This window comes from Phyllopteryx taeniolatus, chromosome 8 (assembly GCF_024500385.1).
Source record: "Phyllopteryx taeniolatus isolate TA_2022b chromosome 8, UOR_Ptae_1.2, whole genome shotgun sequence".
NCBI lineage: Eukaryota > Metazoa > Chordata > Actinopteri > Syngnathiformes > Syngnathidae > Phyllopteryx > Phyllopteryx taeniolatus.
The window spans coordinates 26,382,919-26,403,237 of record NC_084509.1 but is presented as its reverse complement, the minus strand read 5'-3'; the positions used below and the strand labels follow the sequence as shown (position 1 = coordinate 26,403,237).

The 20,319-nt window shown below is 44.6% G+C and overlaps 1 protein-coding gene across 5 annotated transcripts in view; it reads right to left on the bottom strand.

Moving 5' to 3' along the window:
• The window catches only part of LOC133482777 (RNA-binding protein Nova-1-like), a 69,068-nt gene that overhangs the window by 26,344 nt on the left and 22,405 nt on the right, over positions 1-20,319 (bottom strand). For all 5 annotated transcript variants that reach the window (XM_061783297.1, XM_061783299.1, XM_061783298.1 and 2 more), the window contains one exon: positions 19,298-19,441. In XM_061783297.1, coding sequence (XP_061639281.1) covers positions 19,298-19,441 — 144 coding nt within the window. The remainder of the gene's footprint in view (positions 1-19,297; positions 19,442-20,319) is intronic.

Genomic DNA, 20,319 nt, shown 5'->3' with positions numbered 1-20,319 from the left:
GCGTATGACGGTATATTGCACAATGAGTTTTTCTGACGTTCTACTCGTTGCTCCGTAAAACTTTTCTAATTTTTACGTGCAATTGTGAGCCAGCTCGCACTCGCCCGTCCTCACTCACGGCCCCCCGCCTTCCCGTTTCCCATCACGCTCGGGTTGCCCCCTCTAACCTCACCCCCGCCCCCCGAGGACCCCCTCACAATCTCCCATGATTCCCTTGTGCTCTTTTTACTTTGGAAGCAGGATGTCTGTCGTTGCTCCGAGTGACGGGCAAACAAGCACAAACCCCTCCCCCTCCCAACAAAAATCATACTTTTGAGAACATTTTCGGGGGGGGGGGGGGGGGGGGGGTAATTGTTACATTTTGACCTTTGTTTTAAAAGTTTTTTTCCAAGAGAAAATGAATATTTTTGAGCAAAACATAATTTAAGATTTCTTTCTAGAATTTTGAAAAAAAAAAAAAAGATTTTTGGGATAAAAATGTTATATTATTAAATATGTTACATATTTTTGAGAAAATAACTCATCTGGGTTTGACGATGGCCGTCCAGGTCGAGCCTGGGACAGGTTATTTGTATTTTCTATGTTGAAAAATGCGCGTCTTTGCTCTTCGTAAACAAACACACGCACGCGCACGGCGCAGCGCTGCTCGTCTGAGCACTTTCCGACAATACGTACGCACACGCCAACGCCCGCAGCCTCATCTGCCACACGCGCGCGCGCACGCAGGCACACACGCGGGCTCAGTAACCGGACCTCGTGTGAATTCCTCCTCACACCGAATGAGTTCATTGCGCTTCTGACTTTACTCGCACGCAACACACACACCGCGACCCCGTTGATGTGCACTGCTTACACTCACAACACGCCTGCAAACCGGGTCGACAATTGAGCCACTTTTCTGACCCCAAAACGAAACTCGCGACTTTCATACCCGCGAAGAAACGGACATCAGCGGTTGTTTTTGTCGTTTTCTTGTCTCGCGTATTTCATGAAAGGACTCCAAGTTTACCAACTTTAAGTTTTTCGGTCTAATAATAATAATTCAAATAATAATTCTGTTTATTTGTAGGCACTTTTTAGGGCACTCAAGGTCACTTTATAAACATCATTAAAACTTACACAAATGTCTTTGCCCACTCCCTCACTGTTCTCCTTTTTTCTGTGTGACGTGCATGCACTCATGGCTGACAACAAGGCGCTCTAAAGCGGCCACGCCAGGCGCTCAAGTTCGGCACCAACTCACGCCCGAGCACAAGTGTGTACCGGGACTCCGTTTTAGCCTCATCCGAAAAAATGAAATCGTGAAAAACAGCTGAATGTGAAATCTCCGCAATTAAGTACGACATAGTTCTCAGTCTTTACACATTTTCAGCAGTGAACTTCAAACATTGCAATATGTTTTTTAGGCCTCCAAAGAGGTGAAAAGTTCACACATTACCACCAGAGTGATTTCCGCGCACGACTCCAAGTTGGAGTTGACGACGACGACGCGGCGAACATTCGCAGCCGGAATTTCCGCTTTCCGCGTGCGACATTTGCTTGGCGGTGCTCGCGCGGCCTTGCTGAGCGGCGCGACACGTCACCTTAAGCACCGTGACCTTCTACAAATGTGGGTGTGTGTGGCTTTTGTGTCATCACACACACACACACACCATAATAACAGTGGCTGTCTTCAGCTTGTTGAGTTTTATCTCCCTCGTTGGGTGTCTAGTGTCGCACAACTGCATTAATGGACTCACACCTGTCTTTCTAGGGGGACACGCACGCTCACACATCTATTCCAGTGTCTACGCTTCTTGACGTCCCAAGGCCTCCGTTATCTAAACATTCCCCTTTAACCTCAGCCTCTAATGCGAGCGTGTGTGTGTGTGTCTATCTTTGGCTGTGTGTGTTTGTGTGCAGCTGACAGGATAGAGAGGGGCAGTTGTGGTCACGTAGGGGGCGGGGGTGTGCAGAGATGGATTTGGGGGGGGGGGGACTGCAGTCTGTAAGGACGAGATAGGCGGCTTAAAACAGCTGACACTGTCCACACACGCACACACAAGTGACAAACATCAACCATCCAATGCAAGCCCACAGTCCCAAAAAAACAAAGAAACTTTTTCCAAATTATGTTATCTTGGTTTTTATCTTCAATTATTTTTATGGTTATATTTCTTAATATATAATGAATTATTTGTATGATTATTCTATATTATTATATTTTTTATTACCATTTTGTTTTTGTCAGATTTTCATTTGACTTATTATTAATTATTAGTATTTCTATATTTTCTATCTATTTTATCCATCCATCCATTTTCTACCGCTTATCCGAGGTCGGTTTTATTTTATTTTTATTTGTATTAGTTTTATTTATTTATTTGCTTTCATCTCTGATTTTTGTTATAATTTCATTTAGTGTATTACATATAAAAGTAATGTTTTATTTATCTTAATGAATTCATATTTTTGATGACATTATTACTTTATCATTTTATAGTTTTAGCTACTCTTTTTTTCATTATTACACATACATATTTAATTGTATTAATATATTGAATCAAAGTATTTCAAGTTATAGCAAGTTCAATGTAAGTACTGAAAATACAAATATTATTATTATTAAAAAAAAAAGAGCCCAAAAAGTGGATGACATCAAATAATATCATCAACATAAATTGTAAATTAGCCTCCATAATTGGTGGTTTGGGTCCGCCAAATCTTTTACATTTTGACACTTTTGCAGCGGAAAATATGCGCGCGCGCACACACACAGCCACGCACAAATACAAAGCAGGCCAACTGTCTAGTTAACTCACCGGACGACTTCGTGTCGGCAAACTGAATACGAGAAGGATCAAATATCGCCACACGCACGACAGGTCGCCCGCTTCGGCCTCGCTCCCCTAAACGCGGCGTCCCCTCGCATGCCGCCTTCACGCCACAGCGGGTTGTTTACGACGTGGCGAACCGTAGGCTAGCTGTTGGAATGCCAACGTGGAAACCATTTCGGATTCCGCATGTGAAACCCAACAAAAGGAAGAAATGCATGCACAAATGCGGAACGTATTGACAGGGCTCGACTTTTACCATTTTGAAGGATAAAAACATTTTTTTTATTAAATCCCTTTTCGAATAACGCTGTAACGTAACAAAATGTGGAAATAGTGAAGCGCTGTTCAAACGCTTTAATTTGTGAGCATTTTTAGAATTTTTCTTGAAAGGAATATTCACATATTTTTAAAGGAAAGAAAAGTTTCAAATATTCCAGAAACATGTTTTATACTTCAACGAAAGAAAATGGAAATTATTGACCATTTTTTGGAGGACTTTTAAAAATGGAAATATTTTTGACAAATACATTGTTGTATCTTTAAGAGATAAATAACAATTTTGAGAAAAACATCATTTTCGAGAAAATGTTTTTATACTTCAGAGAAAATGTCAATTTTCAAGGGATACAGATCCTCCATTCTGCTTGACCTAACAGCCGAACAGGACCAAAAAAATAAATAAATTTATTGCATTTTATCGTCTAAACTCGATCATACTTTTTATACATTACATTTCACATCATAGACCATTTAGCAACTTTAGTTTTGAAATGCATACGGAATCCCATATGGTCAACACCAGCTTTACAGATGCCACGTGTGCTATGAATGTTACCCAGTGAACATTTACATGTACGCGTCAGTGTCGACAAAACTTTGAGTGCAATGACCTCACGTTTGTGGCCTCCAAAATCCAACAAAAATTGAATGTTTCAGAAAATGTGTTGCCATGACGACAGCTGCAGCACGCACGCGCACACACACGCACACACACACACACGCGCCAATGAAGACGTCACCTTTGCGTTGCATAACACACTCTTGTTTTAGGCAACATGTACAAAAAAGAAAAAAAGAGAATGAGTTGTGTCGTTGGCGCATGTTTGTGATTGGCGGATTTAATAGCGCGCTGACCTCGGCACGCGCGCGCGCGCGCACACACAACATTTACTCAACACAGCTCGTTGGCCATGGAGACCGGCGTGCTTGCTCCTTTACATCATCTTCAGCAACAATCTGCTCCCCATTTGTTCCAGCGGGCCTTTCGCATGTGCGGGCCCACTCAGGCTTACCTCTCACACACTACTGAAACGCTCTCATACCATCACTGCTGAAAGATTCGCACACGCGCGACTGAGACGCTCTCACGCTCACGACAAAAAAAAAAAATGAAATGCACAAAACGAAATTGCAAACTCCTCAGTGGACTTTCAGATGTGTGACCGTCAAACATTACCTCCCGTATGAAATTGCATCCAGTCTGTTTTTGAGTTTTTTTCCGCTACAATTATTGTTAGCTTTGCGCACGTAAAATCTCGTTTTAGTTAGTTAACGTTTTTCTAAATAACATTCTTGTTTTTGTTTCCAAAAATGTTTTGGGGAATTTTGGTTTGTTATTTTGTTTGTTTTCTTTTACTATAATAACTTTGTCACACATGCACACTACTGAAATGCTTTTTAGTAGAGAATGCTGTTTTTGCTCACATACACTACTGAAACACTCTCTCACACACACACACACACACACACTACTGACAATGTTTTCCTGCTCTCATACACGTTAGTCCAACGTTTATTTCAGTAAGATGCGTGAAAGTTTGTGCATGAGAGCGTTTCAGTTAATCATGAACGCTGGTGTGTGTGTGTCTCCGTTGGCCGTGTGCATGAATGTCACAACGTCCTCGCTGCTTCGTCGCCCCCCCCCCCCCCAAAAAAAAAAAGTCATACATGACATTCCCAAATCAAAACCAAGAAAAACAAAAGCAGCGCTCCAAAGCGAGAAGAGAGAAAGGAGCCATATTGTTTCACTTTGTGTGAATCATTGACGACGACGTCGCCAGCACTACTTACTTTTTTTTTTTTTGGGGGGGGGGGGGGGGGGTAGGGGCAGATGATATCATCGCTGAAAGTGACCACACAGTTCACAACATGGACACTTGTCATGAAAGTTCTCCTTCATAATCTTTTCTTCTCAAGTCAGAAAAACCAAATCAGCATTCTGCTTTCAAATGAATTGAAAAGACATTCTTCCGTTCAGACCCCCAAATCCAAAACCGAATCCAAAACCGAAACCAAAACTGTTAGCTTGTGTTACTTTGGGTGAGAGCGGGTACACGCTGGACTGGTCGCCAGTCAATGTTAGGACACAAATAGACAAACTAGCTTTCCCAGTGCCATCGCCACCTTTGGACAATCAACGAAGCTAACATGCTAACGCCACACAGGCTGAAGGCCGGAGCCGAGATCCCAACCCTGAACCTCTGAACTGCGTGGCGGACGTACTAACCAATCCCTCCACCGCGCCATCACTGCGCATTGCGTGTGTGCAATTTTTATTAACGGACATGTTTGAATCGAAAACAAATCGTCGTTGTTGGGCGGAAACCTCGTATGTTCAAATATGGTCAATTTCATTTTTTCACAAATCGGTTTGTCACCACTTCATTTGTTATTTTGACGGATTATTAAGCTACGTAATTTTTTTTTTTTTTTACACAAATCTATTCACGCTCTTGAATGCACAACTGTCTGAGACGTGTGCTAAAACTCCGCCTCCTTCCTCACTCGGCGGGAGCTACGCGGCATTATTTCACCTCGAGATTAAAAGTCTGGATTTTGTTTTTTTTTGTTTTTTTTTTTACAACCACTGAAAACAGTTCGGTTCGATACATTTGAGTAAGCTTGTTTTGTTCAAAATGCATCGCTGTAACGCTTCGGCGCAGAAAGAAGCGGTTTATTGATTGCACCACTTGTGGCGCTTAGACCTTTGAAAATATATATTCACGATTTAAAATGGGCCTCAGTCATCTTCAAAACATATTTTCATCAAAATACCCAAATAATCAAGAATTGCGACAGTTTGCAGGTCATCATTTGAGCCTGCTCACATACATTAGTCAGCCTGCGTGTGCGTGCGTGCGTGCGAGCGTGCATGCGAGCTCATCATCATGAATGAAAAGCACATGGAAAGCGATTACTTCTGATTTATGTCAAGATAAACAACAACACACGCATTAAAAAAAACTGACGGAAAAAAAAGTTGTTTTTTTTAGACGTCAGCAGAAAAGATTCAAAGAGGTGAAAGAAAGTCAAGAAAGAAAACTGGGAGGGAAAAAAAAAGGAGGGACAGGAGGAGAAGAAAGGAGGGTAGGAAGGACGAGAACTTGGAAAAGTGGAACGAGGAAAGGAGGTCGAGGAAGGAAACGGGAAAGCGAGTGATGTGGGAAAAGGAGGAAGAGACGAGGGAGGAAGGGAGAGCAAAAAAGAGAGGAGGAAGGGAGATAAAGGGGGAAAAGGAGAGATACATAATTGAGGGAAGGAAGGAAGACAGGGACATGTTTTACATCTAGAAAAGAAGGAGTACGGAAAAGAAGGAGAGCAAGCAGAAAGGAAATAAAGGTACAAAAAGAGAGAACAAATGAACGAGGAAATTAAGAGAGCGGGGAAAGGGGCAAATGATGGAAAAGAGTGAATGAGGGGAGTGAAGGAGGAAAAAGAAGGAAGAGAGAACGGGATGGAAGGAAGGAAGAACTAATAATCAGGAAGAGGAAGGAAGGATGGATGAAAAGAAGCAAATAAGGCCCAGAAAGAGCGAGAGGAAGAGTGGAATGAGGGAAGAATGAAGGATGAAACAGGGAAAGAAGTCAAGACAAACGACATAAGGACAAAAGGACACAGAGGGAAAAAAGGACAGATGAAACAAGGAGGGAAGGAAAGAAGGACAAAACGAGAGAGGAAAGAAGTGGAGAGAAACAAACAGAAGGCGACAATGAAAACAGAAAGAAGAAAGGATGAAACAAGGAGGGAAGAAGTCAAGAAGCGAAAGGATAGAAAGAGATGGAGAGAAAGAAGGAAGGATGAATCGAGTCAAGTCAGATGAAAGGACAAAAAAAGGAAGGAAGAACAGGACAGATGGCCCTCTTGTGACAACTCTGTAAAATCCCGAGTGTCCCTAAACACACCACAGACAATTAAAGGGAAAGTCCAGCGGTCGTGACAGCTGACGGCTTTGTGGGATCCCAGACTGAGAGGGGAAAGGGGGCGTGGGGGTGCTCGAGTCGGGCATCGTGGGAGGATTAAAAATCAGGGTGGGGGCAGCTGTGGAAGGGGCACTATTGTGTGCGCGTGCGTGCGCGTTACAGGGTCACCCTCACCACAGATGAAAAAGCGTCATCAATGCATCTCTTTGTTTGCCACACTCACCTTCTCCTTCTTCTTCGCTCTCTCCATCATTGTTTAAAAAAAAAAAAAAAAAGGACGCGCTGCCCCTTTAAGAGCACACATCTGTGGCGGGTGGGCGAGCGAGAGAGAAAGTAGTCAGAAGAAGAACATTAGCCCATTTGGACCTTTTAAATGTGACCCTCTTTTGTGCCAGGCGAGGGAGGTTGCCACGGCGACTGGCGACGCTGAGTGTCATTATTGTTGTCGAGGGCCAATCAGGACGCGGCAAATACACTCGGATGTGTGTGTGTGTGTGTGCGCGCTGGGATTGCTTTTAACAGGCTGTTTTCGTTTTAATTTAAGCCCTTTCACACACGCACACAAGCACACACACACTTGGGAAAAAAGCGTCCCATTATGAGGGTTTTGCTTGTGTTGCATTCAAGTGCTCCTCCCATGTCTTTATTTTTTATTTTTTTGTATTAATGTATAGGCGCTGATGTGTTATGAAGTAGCTGAACGTACGCATGCGCACAGTGCGGTGGGAGGCAGAAAACCAGAGCGTGTGGACGTGGCGCAAGACGTGAAGAAAGACGTCTCTCTCGCTGCCGCTCTTACACCTGCTCGGGGAGATCGGGGGGCCGAGGAGGAAGGAGTGTGGGGGGGGCGGTTGTCACTTTGATTCCCATCACCATGGCGCCGGGCGTCCCACAATCCTCTGCTCTGTCCAATAGAGGCGAATGTGTGTGTGTGTGTCGCTGTGGAAACGCGGAATTAAAGTTATGTGTGTTATTTGTTGGACGCTTGTGTGTCTCGGTGTGAGAGAGTGTGTGTGAATGTGTCTGTGTGAGTGAGAGAGCGAGCAAGTGTGTGTGTGTGTGGCTATTTACGGGACGTGTGTGTGTGTGTGTGTGTGCGCGCGTGTGAGTGATGCGCGGTGACGTCGATGTGGCTCAGCAAGCAGCAAAGTCTCGCGTCGTCATGACAAGCGACACGTGAAGACGGCGGCGACGGCGGCCGTTGCTTTTCGCCCGCCGACTCCACGTGTCCTGCGGCGACGCTTTTCACCGAGGGAGGGGGGCAGGCGCAAGAGCCGGAGGGGGTCGCGGAGGGGTCACCGTGGCGTTTGTTGTCTCGTTACGTCGCCGCCACTCAGTGTGTGCGCCTCGACTGCTGCTTCGAATTTCAAGGACCACTGCAAAGGGACAAAATGACCCAAAAATAACCACTTCCAACAAAAATGGCTGACTTGCAGTGTTTTTTTTTTTAGTGGGTCTACTCACGATGGACGTGTCGAGCAAGTTTTGTAAAGTGACACATGCTTCAGGGGCTGAATTTTCAAACAAGTACTACAAGGGGGAGGGATCTCTGGGAATGACTTTTAAAATGATCGCTTCAAACCAAAATTAAAAAAAAAACTGTGTTTTTTGCCATGTCTATTTTTTTAGGCTTTTTTTGTGAGTCGACTCACGATCGACATGTCTACCAAATTTCAAGTTGCTAAACTAGACTGTCTTCCGGGGCTGACTTTCCTGATTGGTTGCCTGCGCATTTGTTATGTCGACAGCGCTGGCACGGAAGCGCAGAGGTAGGCGGAGATCTTCGCTAGCGGCGTCGATAAGCTCGAGAATTTCCAATATTTCAGGCCTCCCGGCAGAAAAACGTCTGTAACTCAGGAATGGGTGGACCGTATAAATTCATATTTCACACGTTTACTGAGGCACCACAGAAATGCAGCCCTATGGGGGGCACAAGCCAGTGCAAACTGTAGGCCGGTCCCAAGCCCGGATAAATGCAGAAGGTTGCGTCAGGAAGGTGTATTGGGAGAAAGGTTGATATATTGTGTGTCCAGGAGACCAGGTGGAAAGGCAGTAAGGCTAGAAGTTTAGGGGCAGGGTTTAGATTATTTGACCATGGTGTAGATGGGAAGAGAAATGGAGTTGGCTAAGAATGTCTTGGAGGTGAAAAGAGTATCAGATCAAGTGATGAGGGTGAAACTTGAAATTGAGGGTGTTATGTGTAATGTGATTAATTGCTATGCCCCACAGGTAGGATGTGACCTTGAGGTGAAAGATAAATTCTGGAAGGAGCTAGACGAAGTAATTCTGAGCATCCCAGACAGAGAGAGAGAGAGAGAGAGAGAGAGAGAGTCGTGATTGGTGCAGATTGTAATGGACATGTTGGTGAAGGAAATAGGGGTGATGAAGAAGTGATGGGTAAGTACGGCATCCAGGAAAGGAACTTGGAGGGACAGATGGTGGTAGACTTTGCAAATGGCTGTCGTGAACACTTTTTTCCAGAAGAGGCACGAACATAGGGTGACCTACAAGAGCACAGGTAGAAGCACGGAGGTGGATTACATTTTATGCAGACGATGTAATCTGAAGGAGGTTACCGACTGTAAGGTAGTGGTAGGGGAGAGTGTGGCAAGACAGCATAGGATGGTGGTGTGTAAGATGACTCTGGTGGTGGGGTGGAAGATTAGGAAGAGGAAGGCAGAGCAGAGAACCATGTGGTATAGAAGCTGAGATAGGACGAGCGTTGTGCAGCTTTTCGGGAAGAGGTGAGACAGGCTCTCGGTGGACGGGAGGAGCTTCCAGAAGACTGGACCGCTGCAGCCAAGGTGATCAGAGAGGCAGGCAGGAGAGTACTTGGTGTATCGTCTGGCAGGAAAGGAGAGAAGGAGACTTGGTGGTGGAACCTCACAGTACAGGAAATCATACAAGGAAAAAGGTTAGCTAAGAAGAAGTGGGACACCGAGAGGATCGAGGAGAGGCGAAAGGAATACATTGAGATGCGACACAGGGCAAAGGTAGAGGTGGCAAAAGCCAAACAAGAGGCATATGATGACATGTATGGCAGGTTGGACACTAAAGAAGGAGAAAAAGATCTATACAGGCTGGCCAGACAGAGGGATAGAGATGGGAAGGATGTGCAGCAGGTTAGGGTGATTAAGGATAGAGATGGAAATATGTTGACTGGTGCCAGCAGTGTGCTAGCTAGATGGAAAGAATACTTTGAGGAGTTGATGAATGAGGAAAATGAGAGAGAAGGGAGAGTAGAAGAGGCAAGTGTGGTGGCCCAGGAAGTGGCAATGATTAGTAAAGGGGAAGTTAGAAAGGCATTAAAGAGGATGAAAAATGGAAAGGCAGTCGGTCCTGATGACATTCCTGTGGAGGTATGGAAGCATCTAGGAGAGGTGGCTGTGGAGTTTTTGACCAGCTTGTTCAATCGAATTCTAGTGCGTGAGAAGATGCCTGAGGAATGGAGGAAAAGTGTGCTGGTGCTCATTTTTAAGAACAAGGGTGATGTGCAAAAGCTGTGGGAACTATAAAGTGGATGAGCCACACAATGTAGTTATGGGAAAGAGTAGTGGAGGCTAGACTCAGGACAGGAGTGAGTATTTGCGAGCAACAGTATGGTTTCATACCTAGCAATAGTACCACAGATGCATTATTTGCCTTGAGGATTTTGAAGGAAAAGTTCAGAGAAGGTCAGAAGGAGCTACAATGTGTCTTTGTAGATCTAGAGAAAGCCTATGACGGAGTACCCAGAGAGGAACTGTGGTACTGCATGCGGAAATCAGGAGTGGCAGAGAAGTATGTTAGAATAATACAGGACATGTACGAACAGTGGAGAGGTGTGCTGTAGGTGTGACAGACGAATTTAAGGTGGAGGCGGGATTGCATCAGGGATCAGCCCTGAGCCCCTTCCTGTTTGCAGTGGTGATGGATAGGCTGACAGATGAGGTTAGACTGGACCCTGTGGACCATGATGTTTGCAGATGACATCTGCAGTGAAAGCAGGGAGCAGGTGGAGGAACAGTTAGAAAGATGGAGGCATGCACTGGAAAGCAGAGGAATGAAAATTAGCCGAAGTAAGACAGAATATATGTGCATGAATGAGAGGGGTGGTGGGGGAAGAGTGAGGCTACAAGGAGAAGAGATAGCAAGGGTGGAGGACTTGAAATACTTGGGGTCAACCGTCCAGAGCAATGGTGAGTGTGGTCAGGAAGTGAAGAAACGGGTCCAAGCAGGTTGGAACGGGTGGAGGAAGGTGTCAGGTGTATTATGTGACAGAAGAGTCACCACTGCTAGGAGGAAGGGTGTGAAGTTTATAAAACAGTGGTGAGGCCGGCCATGATGGACGGATTCGAGACAGTGGCACTGAAGAGACAACAGGAAGCAGAGCTGGAGGTGGCGGAAATGAAGATGTTGAGGTTCGCTCTCGGAGTGACCAGGTTGGATAAAATTAGAAATGAGCTCATCAGAGGGACGGCCGAGGTTTGACGTTTTGGAGACAAAGTTCGAGAGAGCAGACTTGGATGGTTTGGACACGTCCAGAGGAGAAATAGTGAGTATATTGGTAGCAGGATGATGAGGATGGAGCTGCCAGGCAAGAGAGCGAGAGGAAGACCAAAGAGAAGGTTGATGGATGTCGTGAGGGAAGACATGATGACTTTTTTGTGGGTCTACTCATGCTAGACGTGTCTACCAAATTTCATGTTGCTAAGCTAAACTGTCCTCCGGGGCCGAACCTCCCAAATGTTCTCATTGTTCTTACGTGCTCGCTACTGGCCACTCCGCTGCCGTTGAAGCAGAACTGAAGGCTTATTCTCGTCAGCTCTATCCTACTTTTCTCCCTCGCACCACGGCAGATGGGCAACACCCCCCCCCCCCCCCCCCCCCCCCCCCCCGCTCATGACCGGGGTCAAAGGCACTATTGTCATTCGGGGAGCCCCGCCCCCTCTATTGTCCCCGACAGTTGGTGGCCATTGAAGCTCTGAGAAACCTCTGCACATTCAACTTTCCTCCCCTTTCTCCTCTTTTCTTTGCCCTCGTTCCTTTCACTGGCCCTTCCTCCTCCTCCTCCTCCTCCTCCTCCTCCTCCTCCACCTCATCACATGCACAGCTGGAGAAAACAGATGAAAAAAACCTCTTGATCAGCGCTACGTCTAAGAAAGTCGTCTCTGGCAATGAGAGCGTGTTTTTAGCCTGTAATGAACCTTTCCTGTATATGTATTTATTTGTATTTGCGTTTATTTTGCTTCGTTTTACTCTGCTGTCTGCAGCCAGGTCGGATTTACAAATAGGAATCTGTTCTCCGTTGCCTTACCTGGATAAATCAAGGTTAATATCGATGTATTTGCAAAATTACAATTGGAAATCGGATTTTAGTTGAGTTTTAGTTTTAAAATATGTCATATATGGAAAAAAGGATTAGTCAAAGAGCGTCTCTAAAACAGGAGACTTTTGCGGTTTCTAAGGATCTCGTACAAAAGATCTCGTAGTCAAAGATCTTATGTATGTTCTGTGACAAAAATTGTCTGAATTTTATTGTGTCAAGAGCAAAAGAGTCAAAGATTTGCTATGCGACAAGAGCTCTCTGCCGTTTTTAAGTATCAAGTGCAAAAATGCTAGTCAAAGATCTTCTATTTAAGAGCGAGGTGCGCTGCTGTTATTAGGTATCTAATGCAAAAAAAAAATGCTTGTCAAAGATCTTTACAACTGATTGTCCTGCTGTTTTTAAGAATCCGGAGCAAAAACTCTAATCAAAGATCTTGTATTCATCCCAGAAGGACTTCTGCCTCAAAAATGTCAATTGCTCATCATTTTGAAGTGAACACGTTGCACAGGCCTCCTGTGAAGGGTTAAATGTTTTTTTTCTTGTTTTTTTTTTTTTTTTTTTTGCTGGTGGCTCTCAACACAGAAATATCTTTTTCATTTGTTTGGATAGTTCTGCTTCAAACATTTTCTTGGCTTTAACAATGCGCTAAGGCCTGATCCTCGCAACTGTGATGACCTGGTGCAGACACACAACCGCACAACTACACACTAAATAAAATAATGTCATCTATTTGATTTTGGGAGGGTGTGGAGAAAGGCAGGCTGAGGTTGAAGTTTCAGGAATGATAATTTGCACAGAACTTTTTCTCTGTCTTTTATTTTTTTGCTGCACTGACTCCAAAAGAAGAGGAAAAAGAATTTAGACAGGAAGTGAAGTCACAGCCTCACTTGTTGAAACCCTCCTATTGTATTTTTTTGTATTGTACACATTTTAAAATGAAACCTCATTTTCTTTTCTTTTTTGTAGATTTTCTTGAGAAAACTGTGACTGTGGCTTGTGTTTTAAACTTTTAAGGTACTAAGTCAGGTTTCTTTTCTGCTAAGAACATTAGCCCAAGTGAGTTATTGCTGAATCCGCAATAAACGAGGCTTGATAAAGCGAGGGATGACTGTTATGTCATGCTAGCAACGTAGCAGCCCTGGCTAATGTCGGCTTGCTTAGAATGCTAATGCTAGCTTAGTATTGCCAGCGCTGCTATTTTGCCGGAGCTGGCGCTCTCGGTGACGAATTATCATGACGACGCTCCTTTCGCAATCGCACGCCATTGTTTTTAAAAGTGCTCGACAAATGAAGTCAACTTGGCTAATACGCTGTCCGGATGATTTTTATTATTTCCCATGGCGGGAAATTGAGATTCCAAACAAACTGTACGTCGACAGATTCCATATACTGTATAATGAATGATACAACATTTAGCGTGTGTTTATTCACTTTTACTTTCTAGTGTGCGCTGCAGTAAAGCTGGAAGTCTTTAATACGATCACATGAATTCTCTTACTGCACACGCTCGTGAATCATCATGTCAGCTCCAACGTGTGTGTGTGTGTGTGTGTGTGTGTGTGCGTGCGTGCTTACGTTGACTTTTATTTCCAACATGTGCTCCACTTTTCATGTGTCGCGGTGAGGACGCCAACATTTTGACAAGCTGCTGTGTTCACACATACACACATGCGCCCGTGCACACACACGCACACACACACACACACACAGGCAAACTACCAACAGAGTCAAACGCGCCATATTCATTTTATAGCATCATCAGACGTAATGCATATTCATAACAATTTAAAAGAGTTTGTCTTAATAGAATCTTTCTGACAATGTTGTTTCTAAACACACAAGGGATGAATTACAGCACAGTCGGGTTGCAATCGCTTTGTTTTTGGGAGGCAGTTCTGTCTCATACAAATGCCGAGTACATCTTTTTGTTACCGTGCCGACCCTGGGCGGAGCTAGGGCATCGCGACTAGATGAGAGGCTATTTGTTATCCAACAGCTGAGTCTGAAGAGAAAAGCAAGTCAGAAACCAGAGTAAAGAAATGTTCACTCGTAGCGGTAGCGCTTTTCATCACAAGCCAATTAGCGTAGTAGATCTGCGTATGTGGCGCATGCAGCAAACATTATGCTGAACACAAATGCCCTTCCACACTGTCACCACAGTAATTCGAGTATAAGTCGCATAATTTGCAGCTCTGCTTAGCTTCATACGTCACAAAGAAAAATTTCAGTAGTGAGAGTGCTTCAGTAGTGTGTGTGTGTGTGCGTGTGTGTTTCAGTAGTGTTTATGACAGCGTTTTTAGATGTGAGTGTGAGAGCATTTCTGAAGTGTGTGTGTGTGTGTTTCAGTAGTGTGGGAATGAGAGAATTTGAGTTGTGTGTGTGTGTGAGAGCGTTTCAGTAGCGTATATATATGTTTGTGCGTGTGTGTTTCAGTAGTGTTTATGACAGCGTTTTTAGATGTGAGTGTGAGAGCATTTCTGAAGTGTGTGTGTGTGTTTCAGTAGTGTGGGAATGAGAGAATTTGAGTTGTGTGTGTGTGTGAGAGCGTTTCAGTAGCGTATATATGTGTTTGTGCGTGTGTGTGTGTGTTTGTGCGTGTGTGTGTGTGTGAAAGTGTGTAAGGGTTTACAAAAGTTTTATTTCGCTGGAAGATGACATTATTCCACTGCACGCACACACACACATATGCAAAATGTGCACATACATGCACACACACACGCTCTTACACACGCACGCACTTATGCAGCCACATCGATTGCCCAGGCCTCTCGGGGACCCTCGACACTTCCTCATTAAAATGCCGAACACAACAAGCGCCGAGCGCAATCCGTCAACATCCTGTGTCGCTCGCTCGCCAGCCCCGAAAGACGCGAGGACGACGAGACCGCCGCGGAGAAGGAAGGCGAGCGGGAAGGAGAGGAGGATGAGGAAGAGGACGGCGCGTCCGCCCCCGACCCCGCCGAGGAGGCGGACGCTGCGCACGGATCGATTAGTCGCACCCGTCAGCGGGGCCCCGTGAGGGAGGGGCTGCGCACCTGTCCTGTCCCGTCTGACATCTGCATGGGACACGTGCAAAAGGGAGTATGAAAAATACATACGTGGATTAAAAAAAACTAAAACATGACACCCACCACCATCTGCAGTTGAGTAAATGCTTATGGCAGAAACATTGGATTCTGTTTGTTTGTTAGGGATGGATGGATGGATGGAGATAGACGGACGGACAGATAGATAGACAAACTGATTGATTGATAGTTTGCTAAATATGTAAATAGATTGATCGATAGCTGTCGTAGACAAACGGTGAGAATAAGGATTGCCCGAGCGCAAGGGTCGGCGGTGTCGTCGAATCTTCCCGGCGAGTTCTGTGCGGCACAACCCAGCGCCATGTTTGCCTCGCTCTGTGATGTTCTTGCGGTGCGAGAGCTTAGCGGCGATGTAAGAGGCTTATGCGTGTGCGTGGGTGCGTGCGTGCGTGTGTGCCTGTCAGGTATGTGCGTCACTATGTTTGAGCGTGTTCCAGATGCGCTTCTGCGTGTCGGGAGCTGCAATCATGGCGCGGGATTAGAGGCAACGTTCTAAAATGGTGGCGCGCGGTGACTGCGGCGGTGGAACGTGACGTGAGCAAAAGTACGACGAAAAAAACCAAACAAACGCTACGTTCACTTGCATGCAGGGTTTGCCCTGCATATCAAATTCAGAGGCCGCCTCCAGTTGTGTAAGCGCTGACATCATGGCAACTATTATTATTTGACCAGCGCTGTCAAAGTTGTCATTCTGAACTGCAGTTGCGGTGTTACGCCACAGTCACAGGGTGGCGCTGTGTCACAAACTGTTTGAAGTTCGTAAAACTGTTGCGGAAGAGGATGAAGAAGAAGAATGTGATTTTCTTTTGTGCTAAAAATCTGTCAGGACAGTTTAGTGGATTTTTGAAAAGGTAAATATTATACTGTATATATTTTGTTATCTGAATTCTCCAAAATCTAAAATAAATACAATTCAAAAATAACGAATCGAAGGCCTCACATAAAAACACTGTAGAGTGGACCTACGCTATTTGCGGGGAGGATACGGATACAACCCGACTGTGAAAAGCAAATAATCGAGACTCTTCAGAACCGTGTGACCAAAAACATTCTGCATAAAATGTGAATAAGCAGGTGAAAAAAATTGCAAATATGCAGAGGGGGTTCCATGAACAACGGGGGATAGATTTCCCCAAATATCAATGAATATGTACATTTACAAATGCAAAACCCAAGCAGTATGCGGGGGTCCGCTGTCATCGAAAAGTTTAAAATGTCAACAGAGACAGACAGACAAATTGATCGATCGATTGACTGATTAACTAATTGGCGAAACAATCAGTTGTGGTGTGGGAAAAAAAAAAAAAAAACTGCAACGTCAGACTGTCACTGAAGGCAACATCAGATATCGATAGATAGACACAAACACATACTGGAGATACAAGTATATAGAAGGAATAGTGGATATATAGCAAAATAGATGTTTTTCATAAAGTGTCACATGATCAATGTTTTTGTGTTGTGTTGAGTGTTTTTGTGACGTAACCACACTGAGTGAGGCTTTTAAATTAAGCCGCCACCATAAAGCATGTGGGCGCATCGATAGTAATACATTTGCTGCTTTTAGTTTTAGTTTATGACTTTGCATCCACGTGTGTGCGTGTGGTCAATATCACGCGGGGAAGCGAGCGGGTCGATTGTAATTAAAAAGAAAACAGGTGTAAGTGATGAATATTTAATGTGGAGAGCTCTCTGCTTCATTAGCGCGGAGAAACGATGAAGCGGCAAACACCGAGTCAGCTGCAAGCCCCGACCGCCATCAAGAGAGAACTTATTAGGAGGCATATTTAAACGCTTTCTTCCCTTCCTCGTGCGCGAGTCCTTGTTCCGCTCGCACGTTTGTTACTTTTCCCACATTGAGACTGCGGCTTTGTCCTTTGAGAACTGAGGTTATATTTGGACCAGCATCAACTCACACTGTAATAAAGCTGTCTTACTGTGTGTGCGTCTGCGTGTGAGGATGAATGGCAGCCCGTCTCGTGCTCTCACACTGCCGGCTTCTAATTGGCTGACACAGACTGAAGTGCTGCTGCTACACTTTTCTCCGCAGAGATGTGATGGATGAGCAGGAACCATGGATGGACGGAAGGAAGGAAAGAAGGAAGGAGGGAGGTCAGGAAGGGATGAGCTGGAAGGTAACAAAAAAGGTTTGAAAGAAAGAAGGAGGGAAGGACACCAGAATAGTGAGCAGGTGTATACAAGTAGGTATTCCAGTGTTGCCATGGCAACAGCGCATGCGCTCTCCTCACTGGAAGCCAAGGTTACTTTCAAGCTTCAATGTCTCTCAGTCAAATCAGAGAGAAGTGGTAAGGGTCCATTTTAGGGGCGGGGGAGGACTGGGGAAAGGAGGTGTGTTAGCTCGTCTGTGTGTGCGTGTGCACGAGTGAGGGAGGAAAGTGACTAATGTCTTCCGAGGAGCGCGAGAGGACAGGAATGAGACGCTCCGGCCAAAACGCTGCAGTAAATGTCCTTTTTGTCTTCATTAGACGCGACGTGTCATTCCCAACATGCACACACGCACTCAATCATTAACGTGATCACACACACACACACACAAATGAAAGCATGTGCACACATACAGTACATATAGAACGCGGTGTAGAGCTATTCACTCACTTACTAATGCAGACACACACACACACACACACCCATGCAGAGACTCGCGCACACTCACTGCCAAAATAGCTGCAACGCTCAGCCGAGCTGACCGGGTGAAGGAAGGGGAGGAAGGGTGACAAATGAAAGAAAGAACCGCTTGTACACTCCTCCTGTCTCGACTGAAGGAGCTGTGTGTGTGTGTGTGTGTGTGTGTGTGCGTGTGATGTCGCCGCTGAAGGGGGCATCTGTATGCAAATGAGACAGGGTTCTTCCTGGGTGACAAATCAAAAGGCCCACCTGCTGCAATGTGTGTGTGTGTGTGTGTGTGTGTGTGTGTGTCTGTGTGTGTGCATGCATCTGTCGGCACTGGCGAGTCTCAAACAACAACAACGGCGCCTTCTTTGCGGCGGCGGAGAATCCATCGGTGCAAACAAACAAAACGGCCCCCCCATGTTAGCCATAAACAAATAGCGACGTGTGTTAGCATGAAAAACGCAAGGTAAACACGCACACACAATCACACAGCCTGGCACTGGGATTGGCTGGGAAGCTCCATCGGCAGCGCACGGACACGCACGGGCTGCCGTCGCCATGACAACACCGCAGCGGAAGAGCACGTGGCGGGAATTTCAAGCAACCGAACATTCCGTGAGCTAACATTTACCCACAATTCCATTCGACTTTCCAGAAAGCAACCAACAGCATGAATTCATGATTTTAGCCATTTTAAATCCATCCTTTATTCATCCAGAATTCCAAAATCGTTCAATTCAGAATTCCCACAAGCCAGCCATTTTGGAGCCGTTCACCCATCCATCAATCCACACCATTCATTCATCCTTCCAGGAACCAACCAATAGGTATTATTGATCCCTCACTTGTATATTATACATACTTTATATTTTACATAATATTAAGTATTTCCAGAAATCAACCAATTATCCATCAATCCACCCTTAATTCAAACTCCCACTAATCAACTATCAATCCAACACACATCCATATCTTTAATCAATACAAAAAATGACCCGTTATCCAGATGTCTTTCCAGAAACCAATCAATCACCCAAACATTTTCCATCAATGCATCTATCAATCAACGCACCATTAAATCCAGAATCCCACCACGAACCACCCATTCACAAATCCAACATCCACACACAATTCCTCATCCATCTTTATAGAAATAAAAAGATACATCATCCATTTAGCTTTCCACAAACCAACCAACCAGCCAACCAGCCAAGCATCTTTGATCGGCACATGCATCTATGGGTGAGCAGGTCTTACCGGGATAGAAGTCTTTGGATTTGGACAGTTTGATGGTGGCTCCGGTCTCCTTCTGCAGCTGGACGATGGTCTGTCCGCCTTTGCCGATGATGGAGCCGGCCGCGTAGCTGGGGATCAGAACCTTCAGGAAGTACTCGCCTTCCTCTGCGACGGGAAAACAGCAAACGGGAAGTTAGGATGGGGGACACTTTCCCTTCAAGCGCAATCTAATTTGACAAAGGAAAAAAAAAAGAAAAAAAAACAGGCTGGAGTCCATTTGTAGCTTTTTTCTCATGCCAGACACTTAAAAAAAAAAAAAAAAAAAAAATTAATTTGAATTTGGGGGATTTTTATATAATGGACAATATAGTTCAATAAAAGGTTCAATGATTCTGATTCTAATAATTCAGATTCGGATTGTAAATATCCCTTTATAGCGATTAGGGAATAGGGAATGAGTGAATGATTCCGAACGCAGTCACTGCATTTGGAATCATTCTCTCATTCCCGAATCACTATACGGGGTTTTTATATTCATTCCGTTTTTGCGCCTTGATAATGTTTGACATTTTGTTTGTGTTTCGGACTTAAAGGTTGTTTTGTTAAAGTATGTTTTTGTCAAAAAATAAATAAAAAAACTGGCATAATAAGATGAGGTGTCACCCTATGCTAATTTCAGTTAGCCTGTCTATAGAGTTTGCATTATAAATTAGCATTAAGATAGCAGTCCTTTGTAAAACAAAATTACATGACTTGGTTGAACGTTTTGTGTTAAATATATACCGTCTCTTACACTATTTTGTTGTACACTTTGTTTGTATGTGTTGCTGCTACATGTGTGTTAAAGTAACAGTTCCTTGCAGGTGTATAAGTAACACAACAGCTATGCTAATCGCCATTATGCCATCAAAGAAGTTTCATATTATATGTTAACTTTAACCTAACAGACTTTTGTTAGATGAAATATGGTTTGGTTGAACATTTTGGTGTTTAAATATACGATGCTTAATTCTATTTGGTTGTACACTCCATTTGTATGTGCT